General features: G+C 34.0%; 2 protein-coding genes across 4 annotated transcripts; both read right to left on the bottom strand.

Annotated features, from left to right (window-relative positions):
* Window positions 1-6,094: 6,094 nt before the first annotated feature.
* LOC122294610 (basic leucine zipper 24-like) lies at window positions 6,095-6,889 on the bottom strand. Its single transcript, XM_043103500.1, has one exon. The coding sequence runs from the start codon at window positions 6,887-6,889 to the stop codon at window positions 6,095-6,097; it is 795 nt and encodes a 264-aa protein (XP_042959434.1).
* LOC122294625 (putative disease resistance RPP13-like protein 1) lies at window positions 6,579-15,930 on the bottom strand. 3 transcript variants are annotated; one of them, XM_043103522.1, is made up of 7 exons: window positions 15,406-15,930; window positions 8,496-11,958; window positions 8,361-8,393; window positions 8,088-8,219; window positions 7,519-7,697; window positions 6,863-6,947; window positions 6,579-6,720 (listed from the first exon to the last, which is right to left on the bottom strand). In XM_043103522.1, exons 1-2 carry the CDS (start codon window positions 15,727-15,729, stop codon window positions 8,545-8,547), a joined length of 3,738 nt encoding a protein of 1,245 aa, XP_042959456.1. In that variant the 5' UTR covers window positions 15,730-15,930; the 3' UTR covers window positions 6,579-6,720; window positions 6,863-6,947; window positions 7,519-7,697; window positions 8,088-8,219; window positions 8,361-8,393; window positions 8,496-8,544. The 3 variants fall into 3 exon arrangements, with proteins under 3 accessions (XP_042959456.1, XP_042959455.1, XP_042959457.1); XM_043103521.1 differs by lacking the exon at window positions 6,863-6,947 and having other exon boundaries at window positions 6,579-6,805; XM_043103523.1 differs by lacking the exon at window positions 6,863-6,947.
* Between the last annotated feature and the right edge of the window lie 205 nt (window positions 15,931-16,135).

Below are 16,135 nucleotides of genomic sequence, written 5' to 3'. Positions count from 1 at the left end.
TGCAAATTAGGTGGCATATACTGCCATTTTGAAACTCATCTCAATCCTGTTTTCTCCTCTCAAAACGTCCAAACCAACATGGGTTGTCATGAACACAAACCTGAGTTTCATAAGCTGACAAAAATAAATATAATTATTTAATAGTTTTAATCAGTTTTTCAAATATGAGAAGGACATCATCTAGTCAATGTTTATCTGTACCTATATAAGAAAAGAGTAACGGTTATTTGTGAGTGTGCGTTGTATAAATATTTTTAAAAAAATAAATAAATACAAAACTCATATAAAAAATAATAATTTTTTAATAATTAACACTACTCTTTTTTTAAAAAAAACTATATGATATTTTCACACTCACTATATGTAGTATTAATTATAAAAAATCCGTCACAAAGAAATTTGTTGACGGGGAAGCTCCTGAGCAGTTGCGTTAGTTGACTTATAGTCGGATTCTCCTGTATTGATAAGTCACAGTTGTAACTTCGATTATGAATGAATGCAGATGCATTTTCCCATAAAAAAAAAAATTATAAAAATAATAATAAAACTTGCCATGTTTTGCATTATTCACAGCATTTGAATGGAGAGACTTATTTTTTTTTAAAAAAGAAGCTTGAATCTGAAGATCTTGTTGAGAAAAATATGCAACTAAATGAAATGATTTTCAGGTAAAAGTGATATTCTATCCTCTTGTGTTTTTAAGTGTCGCTTTTCTCACCATTAGTTGTATAGATAAACATGGGTTTGTGATTTTATGTGTCTTTCTTATAGGTAAAATTTCACTTTCTAAAGTACATGTGGGGGCTGATGAAGTTCTATCTCAATAATAAACATCACGGTTAAGGGTAATGCTATCCACCATATCTTTTGTAGTATTATATATCTTCTCATTATTCTCTAACGTGATATTTAATTATTAAAAAATATTTATTATGTTCTACTTGCGGGTTAATCATTTAATATTATATTAAAAAAATATTGAGAGAATAATAGAAAAAAATATTAAAAATAAAAATTTGTGTATGCATTATATAATATTAACCTAATAAAATGAAAATGATTTATTTGAAAATAGGAAACAAAGAAAAGAACCCTCATGAAGTTCACACTGGTTTAAGCCCCGTTTAAATGTTGAATTGAGTTTAAATGAATTGAATTTATGAATAGTAATGAGTTAAGAGGCTGTGAGTTTTGTGGGGCCCACTTAAGATGCGTTTAGATATTAAGACAAATTTATATACATTTATGGGAAGTTTAAAAAAATTATGAGTCCCGCATGTAAAGAAGTGTTGAGTTAAAAAAAATTATAGATCCGACGTATAAAAATATTTATGTATGCATTATAAAATCTTAACCTAGTAAAATGAAAGTAATTTATTTGAAAATAGGAATAAAATGCATGCATGGCCACCCAAAAAATGCATGCAAAAATCTCAACTTAAACATATAAAAAGAAAGAAAGAGCTAAATATAATTGGGAGCCCCTCATCAAATAACAAGACATATGGTAGTAATCAAATTACATCAAGTAGCATATATGCATGGGCTCCCCCAATAAAACTACTCATTCCAACCTTATAGACTTAGCTTTTGTTCTTCTTCTTTCTTTTTCTTCTGAAACACAGATTTGTGTCTGTCTCTCAATAATATCAAACCCCACATTAATAATTTATGGGTAACCTATGTTTCCCACCGGTTGAACACGTTTTTTTTCCTCTTTTCTTCAACCTAGTTTTAAACTTTGCCAGTGCACTGCACCCCAATGTGCACATGACTTGTCCTCATCCTTCCCTCATTGCCTCTGCACTACTGTACAAATTACATTTACCTCAATTTCTTTTATTTTTCATTTTTTAGTATATTTTTTAGAGTTAGAGTTCGAATTCAAAATTTTTATTTTGATATTATATAAAATCATCATTTGTTCTAAAAGCTTAAACTAATAAAACGAAATATGTTTAATTATTTGTATTATATATTTATAACAATATCAGAATAATTATCTTGAATTTAAACATTGACGATATACTCTAGATCATTTAATTAGATATTTCATCTCTTCCCATCAAGATTCTTGAACATGATATAAGTATTTACTCAGCAAAAGATCATCTCTAGTTTTCTATAATGAGTAATTCTATATACAGTCGTGGAGTATGTAAACGCGATACAATCAATTTGAAAAAGAGTGAAATTTACGATTAAAAAGTTAATTTTTTTTATGTGAATTTCGTATTAATTCATTTTTTTTTAAATACTATACAGTACTTACACAACTACAATTTCAAATATCTTTTATCTTCTATAAATTATGGATGATCTTGCATGCATGCGTAGTGGTGACGCGCACCGGCCCTCATGTAGTTGAAACGATTAATATTAATAAAGAAACCAGTGGAGAATGGTCTTCCATTTTGAATATTCCTCCCTCTCGATAACTTAAAAAAAATAAAAAATAAAATACGAAAGAAAACGAAACCTTCAATATATTACCACGAACTTATAATAATAATATTATAGTGTTTCTAGCACTTATACAACCTTGACAGCACGTATACAATCTTGACAGCGTCTACTTCACAGGGTCCATATATTACTTACGCTTCGTTCCATTACACGGTTTGAAATATTTTGTTAAAAATTAAATTAAATATTATTATAATATAATTTTTTATGTTAATTTTATTTTAAAATTAAAAAAAATTAAATTATTTATATATTTAATGTAATAATTTGATAAAATTATGATAATTATATGAGATAAAATAAAATAATTTGATTTGTGTAACCAAATCGCCCTTAACCTTATATAAATATAAAATCAGGACTGTTTGTATAAAAGCATTTCAAAAGATAAATATTTTGATAATAAAAAAATTTCATAAAAATAAATTCACAAATTAATGTAATTTGACGTGGTACGTTAGATTGTAAATTTATTTTTATTATAAAATAGATATAATTTATCTACGTAAAATCATATCAATTTACGAATTTTTTTAAAAAAAATACGAGACTCTTATTTTATTTATGTCTTTGTTTATGTCGAAAGAATAATGTAAAAATAATAAGACAGCTCTTGAGAATACAAAATCCAAATCCAAAGTGTAAAGAGAGCTAAGATAATAAGACAGTCAAAAACCTTAATTAACCAATGAACTAAACATATATATATAAAGAATCAAAGCCTATTACTTACATCGTAACGCCAACAGTCATATCCTATATAGTATCAAACAAACTTATTATTTTTATAAAATATATTGACATAGGAATTCTGATTTTCGTAGTAGCCTCAAATTAATGAATAAGAATGGGTCTACCTGCATGCAGGCAGGCATGCCACAATTTAATGGAGTGAGTCGAGTGAGCCCCATGTCAGGGTTGAATCGGGTCCCCGCCCCTTCTTTTATCTTTGACCATGCCAATATACCTTCCTTTAATTAATCCACTAAGCACTCCTATAAATGGTGAGACGAGATAAATTAAAATAATTTATTTATAAATAATAATAAGATTAATGAGTTGAGAAGAAATAAAATGATTTTTAAAAATTTTATGTATTTAGATTAAGAAGTAAGATGAGTTAAGATGATTTATAAATAGTAATGAAATTGTTGAGTTGAGACGAGATGAGATGAGATAATTTTTAAATTAAAAAATAATTTTAAAATAATTGTTGGGATAAAAGAGTGTGTCTTCGTACTAGTTGAGATGAGATGATTTCTAAACCGAAAACTCATCAGACAAGTTTTTTTAAGTCAATTTCTAATTATTTCTGTACTTTGTGGCTGTTTCTGTTTAATTTTTATAAAAAAAAATTATTTAAATATGTCGTATTAATTAATATAATTAAAGATGATAAAATTAAAAATAAAACCCAAGAATAAAAGTATGACATTATTTTTTTAATTTCTCGTCGTTTAACTAAAACAGGAATAGCTAAAGGATGAACTTTGTGTACAAGTACGTGAATTAAAATAAATAAATAAATAAAGAAATGAAAAATATATGAAGAGAAAGCAATCAAGACCTTGGTGTACAGACGGCCATTTTGTTGAGTGGAGGTGTCGGAAAATATCTTGAAGGAGCAACTCTGTTTCGAATAATATTCTCAAGGGTTCATCTAAATATGTTGCAAAGTGCTTTCTTGGAGCAACAGAGCGGGATTTTTATCTGTGTTCTTTGACCATTTAATAAATGAGTAATGCTCCTCGTCGTTTTATTTCTCATGTCATCTCATAATATAATATTAAATAATTAAAAATTATTTATTATTTTTATTTATAAATTTATGATCTAATACTATTATGAGACGAGGAGAGAGATTAAAAAATAAATAAATATATATTTTTTTTCAATAAATAGGTACAACTTTTCTCTGAAACCAATCATTAAGAGGTGCCACCTACTTGAATTTAATGCTGGTGTCGATCGTATTTCTCTATTTTTTCTGTGTTAAGAGGGATGATAAGGTGAAACTGTGAGATTTCCTGATAGAAAGTAAAAGATTTCTCAAATAAAATTAGCAACTTTTTGGGAAATTGGAAAATGTCAGCCATGAACTTGGGTGCGCTGAAAGAACAGTTGCAAGCAAGGGAGAAACTGCAAAACTGCAACACGAGTGGAAGAAGACAGACTGAAAGGAAGAAGAGCACTAGCTATAGGGAAAATCCGAAAACGTATGCATTATGCCCCCAATCGATGTTCCAAAAAGCGTCCCACCTGAGTTTGTGTGGAGAAAACAGTGGCATGATTGACATAAATGGGACCTTTTCGCACGAATGAGCCTTTCACAGTGAGAGAGAGATGTGGCATTGGTGGATGTGACTGAGCACTGCGGCTCTTGTCTGCTGATATGCTTAATCCTTTGTCCACTAGCTTAAATTCGGAGAATTGCTTAATCATTTGGTATAGACATTTTCTTTTTGTTAATAACAAGTGACGTGGATATTATTTATTTGATCATATCAGTCAGGATCATGCAGTTCTTGCAAGACACAGAGGAACAAATGCAGGAAAAAATAAAGAAACAAACAAAGAGAAGAAATAAATAAGAAAGAAATGCATACTTATCAATAAGACATGAAAGTAGATAACACTGATTATATCTATGTCTGCTTCAGAGGTTTGGCCCATTAGAAGCAGCCCACACAATATGGTGCAGATTTCCTTAAATTCCAATTATAGGAGGGGAAAACTATTACATAGAAAGTGTTTTTTTTTTTTTTTCTTTTTTTCTTTTTCCAATTGTACAATGAACAGTTTACTATAAATTATATATTTCGTAGGAAAAACCTCCTTTGACATGAGGTCAAAAGTCATTCACACTGGAAAGGTTGGCCAGCTCATTGATTTAATAAATGAAATCTTCAAGGGCAGCTTGCCAGCCTTACCTACATGAGATCAGCCTGATTAGCTTAAATAACGCATAGAAGCAATTCTCCAAACACTCCTTTCACCAACAAATCATGTCATCGATGCCTTGGTTTTATATTACAAGATCTAATTACAGAAGCAAGAGTTTTCTTCATATTCATCAACATCAACAGGCCGTTTCTTTTGTGTAGTTAAACTCTATCTTCCATCTGGCTCCTGAATTCATTACCCATTTAACTATACAAAAGATAATTGACCATATGATGATGGTCAATGTTCATTTTGGATTCTTGTAACTGTGTTAGAGTTTCATTTTAGTCCTTGAAGTTTTAAGAACACCTGATGTTGTCACCTTTTCTTTCCCTTATCTTTAGGTGGACTATAGTCATACAAGATGATATTTGAGGGAAATAGCTCTATCCGTACCAATTATATAGTGTGACACAAGAATGCCATTAAGAACATATCAACAGGCCCAAAATAAAAGTATTCAATATGCTCTCAAACCAAAAGTTAGAAGCAAAATGTCATTTTCTTAACAGTGTCCAAGACAAAGTATTCAGAGATTTCAAATTTAAAAGCTCCATCTTAAACTTTTATTCGGCAATGGAAATATATATGGTCTTGATAATGACTCTGACTTCCAATATGAACATATGCAAATTATTACAACAAGATGATCAAAAGGGACATGAAACTTACAATGTCCTGCTACTTATTTTGCCTGTGCTGCAGGTGACACCAAGGTTTCCATTGTCTCCATTGCTTGTCCTTCAGCACTCACCATCTCATTTGTGCTAGCTTGACAATCTATAATGGGAGGCTGACAGTTTTCTCCGTGTGCTATCAGCATCTTCCCACTTCTACCAACACCAGCCTGTGATGATGACGTGTCATGTGGATGAAAGCATGGTAAATTAGTCTGACATTGTAGGCCGATTTCCGCATCAGCAGACTGCAACCCACAATCGCCTTCTTTGAACAGGCTACTGCTGTTACACTGCTTTTGGTACGGTAATACACCAAACTCATTATCAATCTTTCCTCTAAGGTCTAGCAAAAGACCTCTCAATCTCAAAACCTCTGCTTCGAGAATTGCTTGCCCTTGTAATTTTCTAACCAGTTGTTGGTTCAATAGGTGCAATTTCCTGACTTCCTCTTCAAGATAAGCTGTATGAGCCTTCTTTTTCTCCCGATACTTCCGAACTGCTTCTCTGTTTCCTGACGGTCTTCTTGGTCTTGAGCTGGTACTGTTTTTTATATCTGGGTGATCATCTTCTTCAGATGCAAGAACTTGGGTGTGAGTGTGATAACATATATGTGTATGAGCCGCATCAGGGCCTGGTGGGTTGCAAGTGTGAGTATGGGTGCATGTTCGGGTGTTTGTAAAGAAATCATCAAGAAATGAATCAGCGGATGCAGAACCCTGAAAATTGATGGATGAATCGAAATTTAAAAAATTAACATTTTCTGAAAGCTCTACCTCCCCGTCATCCATTGTTTCTGTCATTGCTTTAAATGATTACTATCTACAGTCAAACAAGTCCGCATCTGCAGCATCCAATTTCCTATATTTGGAAAAAATAAGCACTACAACTCCAGAAAATCTATAACATTAATGGAAATTCAATCTACTTTAAGTAGAAGTGAGGCAAAACCACAGACATTTCGCTCAGAAGTAAGAATCCGTGATTATTGATTACACTACTCAAGAATATATCCAAAGAAACACAACCTTGAGAACAAAATCTATTAGTTATACACAGCATCGATTGTCATGACCAAAAAATATTTCCAACAAACAGCTTGACTTTTATGACCAACAAGGAGAGACGAACCCTAAGGTGAATTCAAAGTTGAGAGTTAAAGCTATGAAAAACATCTTTTTCAAGCAATTTGAAGAATACCCAGATAGGGATTCTTCAAGAATGGACAGAATCAATCATAAAGACAATCTTTTGATGTCCAACTGCAGGAGAGAATTCAGACCTCACAAGCTTAAAGTGGGGCAATAGAATAGAACATTTAAAAGCAGAGCTTTTAGTGAAGAATCTAAGGAAAAGCATCAAACACGCTCTATCAGATTGTAGAAGCTGAGAATTCTGCAATTATTTGTTAGTTGCATTGAGATTTGTTTACCTGATTGTTGGTTGGATTCTCTGACCACGTTAGTTTCAGTTTATCTACCGCCGAACCACAAGAGAAGCAACATCTATGTAGTCTTCTCGTTCATAGATATGTTTTCCGTCTGTTTTAGTGGGTCCACGAGACACGAGTACAGGCCGTCTAACCGTTCATTTCCCTCTCTGGCCCACACACTACATTGAGCCATTAGAAATTATTTTTGTCCAAATCAGAAAATTAAAAAATACTTTCATTGACTGTATATTACAAATAAAAATATTAAAAACCCCTTTTCTTTTCTTTTTTTTTAACCAAAATTTCAAGATACTTAACCTACAAACAGTTCAACAAATTAAAGAGAGAAAGCAATTTGCAGGAAACTAGTCATATAAGGTCCATGGATATGTTCCATTTCCCACTAGCAACTTTGGAAGCGCTTAGCGTTTCTGAAATATTTTGATTACAATGAAATTTTACAAAAATAAAATTACAAATTGATGTTATTTGATGTGTTATATTAAATTATAAATATTATAAAATTGATCTAAGGTATTACATGAAATCACGTTAACTTGTAAATTTACTTTTATGAAATCTCTTTATGGATGTAGCACTTCTCTGCCCATATAGCAACATTACACTTCAGTTAATGATCAATAGTCTTGGTAAGAGAAGCACTTTGTCATGAAAATGGCAACCTAAGCTTCCTCAAACTCCTGCATTCAGTTTATTTGAGTTGTTAGAATAAAAACTATTTCATAAATAGAACATAAAAAATACTAGTATGGGGAAAAATTCTTCTCAATTCAATGAAACATGAACCTGTTAAGACTTCTACTCCTAATACAAAAAAATACCTGTGAATTGCCGTTGGTTCTTCAAAAGAACACCTAAATGGATCAAAATACAAAGAACTATCAAATGTCAACCAACCAATCAAATTGAAAGGAGGGGGGGGGGGGGGGGGGGGGGGGGATTGAAGTAGCACGTACCTGAGTGAAAGTTGGGTCTTGTATAAGACCAAAGACTAATAAACATAGCTTATGAGTTAGAGTCGTCTTCAATCTCTATGCAAGAAATGTGAGCGATCTTGGGCCAGTCTTCCCCTTTCTCCCTTTGGCATGCTTCTCTCAGTAAAGGACATCTTCGGATGATGAGCTCAACAAGAGACATTGGCAGCCCTTCTTCTGGCATTGACTGGAGCTCCGAACACCCACTTATGACCAATGTTCTAAGGGATATAAGGTGTTGAAGACCTCTGCCATCCAAGGTTTTGAGACATGAAAGTCCAACAATGGACAAGTAAGTAAGAGTATAGGGCAGTAGCTCCTTTTCCGGAAAGGACTCCACTTTTTCGCATTCACCAAAGATTCCAAAGCTCGTCAGTAAAGGAAGATCTTGCAATTGCCAATCCATCCGACGTGCAATGAGTTCGTTGCAACCTCCGAAATAAAGTGAAGACAAGCTAGAGGGCAAACCCCCTTCAGGAAAAGACACTAGTTTTGGACAACCGGAAACTCTTAGTTCACGTAAGGATGGGAGAAGGACATGCATTCGTTCAGGCAATGATGTTAGGTTCTCACATTCGTCAACCCAAAGATCATTCAAATTTGGTGCAGATAGTCCTCCTATGGGAAAAGAGACCAGATTCCGACAACCTTGGATTTTCAAACAAGTGATAGATTCAAGAACTTGGCTTGCTCCCCCTGTCACTAAAAGGTGTTCGAGACTCTTACACCTTGCAATTGTGAGACTGTTTAGATTGGGGAACAAATCTATTGGAAAATACTCGAGAGAGCCACAACTATTTACTATCAACAAGTGTTCGAGGGATGTGTGGTATTGCTGCAGTGGAAGCTCTAACTTTTCACAATTTTTTATACTCAGGAAGCTTAAAGCAGTCGGTAGACAACTCCCAGGAAATGACATCAAAGTAGAACAATCAGAAATATCCAAACGTCGAGGACAAGCTTGGATTTGTGTTGATATTTCCCCCAACAATGTCTCTACAACAAATTGGCATCCCTTCATTTTCAGCGAGTGCAGTGTGTGTGGCAGTTCCCTCAACACCACTTTATCACATTTGACTAGCTCTAATTCCTGGATTGCTGGAGCTCTTGGGAGTGGAGAAACAATCTGCTCACAGTACTCAATTACAAGTTTTCTCAAAGAGGGAAGGTTCCTGGGCAAACTTCCGATTAGGCTTGGACAAGACTCTATTCGAAGCTCCTTGAGATGAAGAAAAGCTCCTATACATTGATCTTCAACTCCAAATGGACACCATTCTTCCCATGCAGACATCCCACCAAACTTCAATATTTCCAGAGACGGAAAAGGCTGAGAGTTGTTACCATAAAACTCGGGACCAACAATCACTACTCCATCAAATCCTTCAATAGAAAGGTGTTTGAGGGAAGGTAGTTGACCAAGGGGTGGCAATATACAGCAATGTTCACAGTCATGAAGTCTTACTGATATCATATTGCAGAATGCACGATCTCCTAACCAATGAGGAAATCTTGTGCCCCCATAATTATGGACTTGAAGTTTTTTCAAGACTTTATGAGGCACAAGCTTCTCTAGTACATATCTTACTCGATTTGTATCATCTGTGTTTCCATAACCCCAATCCAAGACTAACTCCTCAAGGTATTTCTTATCCTTCACCTTGGCCTCAAAGGCATCCATAACATTCACGACATTGTTCAACTTCTTTATGGACAATGTTCCTCGAAGATTTGAGAGTTTTCCCAATTCTCCAATCTTGACCCCATTCTCTTTTCCCACAATAAAAGTACTCAACATTTGTAGACTTTCCAATTTACTCATTTGTGCTGGCATCTCCTCTACACATGTTCCATTCATATCTAGATTACGTAAATTAACCAGATTATGAATACCTGTAGGCAACTGCCTGAGACGATAACAATATGCCAACTTCAATGTTTGCAAATTGTAGATAGTGCAAACAGATTCAGGCAACCTTTTGATCAAAGTGCGAGAGAGGTCCAAATATCTTAGATGAATTAGCTCACCAATTGAATCAGGTAGCTCACTAATACTATGATAGTTGGACAAAGATAGAACCCTTAAGCACCTTAGCTTAATCAACAGATCATGTTGCACCTTGTTTGATAAGCAATAAAATTCATCCGGTAGATATAGTGGTAGGAAGGTGCGCAGACATTTTGCTTTATAGAAAATCTCAAATCTTTTAAACAGATCTTCTAATGCCATGACATACGACAAATGTCGAGTCTTCTCTGAAATTTCTTCTGGGTTGTCATCCTCTAACCTGAAACAAAGTTCTCCAGATACAAATCTAGCCAAATCATTTATAAGATCATGCATAACAAAGCATGAGTTCTCACCTGCTGATCGTTGAAAAAATGACCTTGATACTAATTCATGGAAATACTCATCTCCCACTTCTTCAATTCTCTTGTTTCTTTTCGGCAGCTGCAAAAGATCTTCTGCCATCCATAGTTGGATTAACTGCCCTTTTTTGAACTCATAATCTTTGGGAAATATGGAACAATAGGCAAAACATCGCTTCAGATGTGAGGGAAGATAGTTATAACTTAATCTCAAGGCTGGAAGAATGTTACTCTGGTCATCAGAGAATTCCCATATATCACTTTTGAGTATCTTGTCCCACTCCTCTGCATCTAGTTTAAAGCGCGAGAGACACCCAAGGGTCTTTGCAGCTAATGGCAAGCCTTTACATTTCTTCACGATTTCTCTACCAATTCCTTCTAGGATTGGATGTGCATCAGAGTTTCCATAGTTTCCAAATGCACATTTTGCAAATAGTAGCCAACAATCTTCATCCGTTAACTGGTTTAGATAATGAACTGGAACAGTGCGCATGATGGAGGCCACACTTGCATTGCGTGTTGTCACAATGATCTTGCTTCCCTGTGTCCCTGAGTTAAAAGGTCTCCTCAAGGCCTCCCAACTTTCATAATTCTCATTCCAAACATCATCTAGAACAATCAAGAATTTCTTCCCAGACAACTCCTCTTTTAGTTTAAGCTGAAGCAGATTTAGATCCTTGAAATCGCAACAAACTGAAGTGACTGCCTCAAGGATTGTTTTTGTTATCCTACAAACGTCGAAGTCTTCAGAAACACATATCCATGTTGCAAACTCAAAGTTCTCTTTCACTCTGTTGTCATTGTACACAACTTGAGCAAGAGTGGTCTTGCCAATCCCAGGCATGCCCACGATTGGAATCACGCAAATATTATTGCCATTACCACCATCTGATAGCAACAACTTGATTATGGCCTCCCTGTCATTGTCCCTGCCATACACATGAGATTCTTCTACCAAAGATGATGTTGGTATTTTCCATGACTGTTTTTCTGCTACACCATGTTTTAGGCCAAGGACATCTTTTTGTTTTGCAATGAATTCGAGTCTATCAAGGATCTCTTCTATTTGGAGTTTCAACTGTTTCAAGTATAAACCAAGTGAAATTAGTATAAGATAGCTTGTTTAAGGTAAACTGTGTGCTGGTCTAAAACAAAGGGATTAAATAAAATAAAATAAAATAATGATGCAAAAAAAAAAATAACAATTATGTGAGTTTAATGATGATGATCAAAAGGTTTGTTCTCATGAACATGCAGTACTATCATTTCAAGCACATTGTTTGGAATTAACGGCATTTAATTATAGAGAAAAGATATGTACAATTCTCAAAAGAAAAATTTAGTTGCAAGTATAATTATACACTAATATGTGTATTAATCTAATACGATTAGTCAAAAAGTAGATTTTATTAAAAACAGTACTAATTTAAATTTTAAATATAAAAGAATCAATATTGGTATGCAGATTAGTATGCGACTTTGCTTATATGTAGTAAAACTCATTCCCAAATGCGCACAAGTTTTTTATAAAAAATGAACTCCGCCATGAAAAAATATGAAAAATTCATTTTTATTTTTATGGGACCCATATTTTTACAAAAAGCTTATACATTTGACATTTGAGGCTTGTACATTACTCTTAATTCTAACTGTCTGATTACGCCATTATAAGTCTTCTGGCCATGAAAGTAAAGTATAGATCAGTATTATCAAATATAACCATTCGAAATAAAGATATCACCGTATATTTATAGCCATCAAACTTTCAGTTGTACCTTATGAGTGCACGTACTTATAAGGATTTGCGGCGATATATTGCTGCCGCAAATGGTGTCGCAAATACTTATAAGCTGGTGTGAAGGGTCGGGATTCTGACGCATCAAAATTCTACTTCTTCAATATTAAAACTTTTTATTATAATTTTAAAATATAAAAAAATGTTTATTTTTGTTCTAAATGAGTAGTATAAATTAAAATCATGCAACACTTGTTATAGGAGTAATGTTGCATGCATGCATGCATATCACACTCATCTCATCCTACTTTCATCTTATCATTAAAATTTTCATTTTATGTTAACAAAACGCTCTCTGGAGGAAAGTTATCGACAGCAAATATGGAAGCCTACGGGGGGGTTGGTGTTCCAACGCAGTAAGAGGGGCCTATGGAGTAGGTTTGTGGAAGTTCATACGCAACGGTTGGGAAGCCTTTTTTGTTAACTGCAGAATGGTGGTAGGAAGGGGCAACCAAGTTAGCTTCAGAGCAATCTCGCCGCACAATCTGGCATGACACTTGGTGCGGCGAGATTGCTCTGAAGCTCACTTTTCCATCCCTATACAGAATCGCGTCTGATAAAGAGGCTACAGTTGCTGACAATTTGGACAACAACTCAACCTTCACTCATTGGTCAGTCAGATTCACCCGAGATGCACAAGACTGGGAATTGGGAGACTTTACTGATTTTTACAGCGCACTACAAGCGTCGAATTTACATGCTGATGGTGAAGATCACATGCTTTGGTCACTCACAGGAAATAAGCGTTTCTCAGTACATTCCTTCAACAAGGCACTCTCGGCACACCCCTACACTGCTTTCCCTTGGAAGTGTATTTGGAAGACTAAGGCCCCCTTAAAAGTGGCATTCTTCGTATGGCTAGCATCTCATGAGAGTATTTTGACTATTGATAAACTGAGAAGCCGTGGCCTCTACCTAACGAATTGGTGCTATATGTGCAAACATAACGGTGAGACAGCGGATCATCTACTCCTTCACTGCGAAGTAGTTACAGTTTTATGGGATGACATATTCGCAAGACTAGGCTTGGCATGGGTAATGCCTCGAAAGGTGATTGATCTGTTGGCTTGTTGGAGAGGAGTCCGGGGCAAAGGGCAGGTTGCAGATATTTGGAAAATGGTGCCTCTTTGCCTAATGTGGTGCACCTGGAACGAAAGGAATAGTCGCTGTTTCGAGGATAAGGAGCGTTCACCGGAAGGCTTTAAGGATTTCTTTTACCATACTTTAGTTTTATGGGCTTCCTCTATTGTACTAAATGGCACTTCTTTTACTGAACTTTATGCTGCCCTTCGCAGCTCTTAGCCTTTAGCAAGGCTCTTTGTATACCCCCTGTGTACTCGGGCCTTGCCCTTTTCTTGTTCTAATATATCTTCTTTTACTTATCAAAAAAAAAAAAAAATTCATTTTATAATTACAAATTTTTTAAATTTTCACACAAAATATAATAAATAATTCAACTTTTTCAAATGTCAATTTAACTTTTTCAAATTTTAAAACAATAATAATATTAAAAAATAATATTTTAAACTTTCATCTAAAATTAAAAATTCTCATCTCGCTCTCCGAACCTATCCTAAAGTAAAATATAGCTAGTAATACAATCTTATCAAGTGAGATAAAAGTGATATAAGAATATATATAGAGTATAGACTTTCCTTATTTATAATCCCATGAATGTGATTGTGCCACCTTATAAAAGATATTAATTTCTTCTAATCGAATTTTAATCTCTACATATTTCTACAAAGAGTTGTAAGAAAAGGTTGGAGGCATATAATCACTCTTTCAAAAATCTATTCTTATCCAACAAGCTGTTCAGCTTTAACAAGACTCGAACTAATTAAAGTACTCATTCTCGAAGGGCTCAAGTACTATATAAAAATTTGAACAAGAATTTGCATGTACAAGTATTCAAGCAGTAAATACTAAAATTAAGTTATTCCAAAAAATATATGATATTTACAATTTTAGGGTGTGTAAGTTTCACGCACTCATTTTGATAAAAAAAAAAAAAAAAGTGGATAAATCTAAGATTTACATGAAAAATTTATTTTTTTAATGATAGATTCTACTTTTTTTAAAATGAGTTCATGTGACTTGCACATTTCAAGATTGTATTTAGCATTAATCTTCCAAAAATATAAACATACAAGAAAATTGAATTTAACATTTAATTATCAATATCATTCTCATGACGTCGAAGTAATTTGTTGCTAGGATGATCATTGACACGTATAAGGAGTGGCAATTTAAGGGTCTGTTTGGTATCACAATTGTCCTTAAGTATTCTCATATATTTTATTTCTAAATATCACTCAAATATAAAATAATTTTTAATTTTAAATCTTAATTTTTGTATCTAATCATTACAATTTTTTCAAACTTCTAAACAAAATACACAAAATAATATTACTTTAATAATTTATCAAATTTCAAAAGACTAATGATATACTTAAACTTCCTTTTTTTTTTTTTAATTTTTATATAACTTTTATACAATTATGTATTAAATTGAGGATATTTATGTAAACTGATGTTAATTCAAATTTCAAAAGACTAATGATACACTTAAACTTCCTTTTTTTTTTTTAATTTTTATGTAACTTTTATACAATTATGTATTAAATTGAGGATATTTATGTAAACTGATGTTAATTTTATAATAGTCTATTCTATTTTTTATTTCAAGTACTTAAAAGTAAGTGATGATTTAAGACCGTAGATATACACCTGATTGACGGTGGTTCTGGATTTAGCTTGGAGATTATATTGCAAAGCATCGGTGGCGATCTCGTCCCAGAGGTCCTCAGCATCGTAGACAGCATCCTTAAGTTCATGGAGCCACTCTTTCACAAGAGGGCACCTGAACTGTTTCTCCTCCGCATCATCGAGCACAGCATTCACCGACAACAAGGTGATCTTCAGCTTCTTCAGCAGCCTCTCGTTGAGTTTCTTTCCCCGCATGTAGTCCACAACCTCACGTGAAGCCACCCTGTCGAACAACACCTGCAGGAATGCTGACAGAAATGCTCCTCCCACCAACTGTGCTGCCATTATCTTCTCTTCTGATCTCTTTTTTCGCAAAAGAATGAAGGAGGACAGAAATATTCAAAGCAAAAGAGAGAGCAATCTATGATATCAGAAGAAGAACCGGAGACAAAAGGGTTATAGATGCCAGGTTCTTTGTTCGTGGTGCATGTATATGTACACATACATACACACACACCATGACAGGCAAGGCGATTAATCCTGCCTTGAACTTTGGGGCAGGAAAAGCTATTCCTATGGTGGACCCTCCATGATAGATACTGTTTTGTTTTTTTCGTTTTTTCCCTTCAAACATGGTAGCTTGTATTGCCGAGTCAAGACTCAAGTTAAAAGGACGTGGGAAAGAGGAATTGGCCGGGGGATCCATGATAGTATTCATCGACTAGTATTCAAATGATACAAAGCTAGCTAG

The sequence above is a fragment of the Carya illinoinensis genome, chromosome 14 (genome assembly GCF_018687715.1).
Source record: "Carya illinoinensis cultivar Pawnee chromosome 14, C.illinoinensisPawnee_v1, whole genome shotgun sequence".
Classification (NCBI taxonomy): domain Eukaryota; kingdom Viridiplantae; phylum Streptophyta; class Magnoliopsida; order Fagales; family Juglandaceae; genus Carya; species Carya illinoinensis.
The sequence above is the reverse complement of the archived record's forward strand: the minus strand, read 5'-3'. Positions and strand labels throughout refer to the sequence as shown.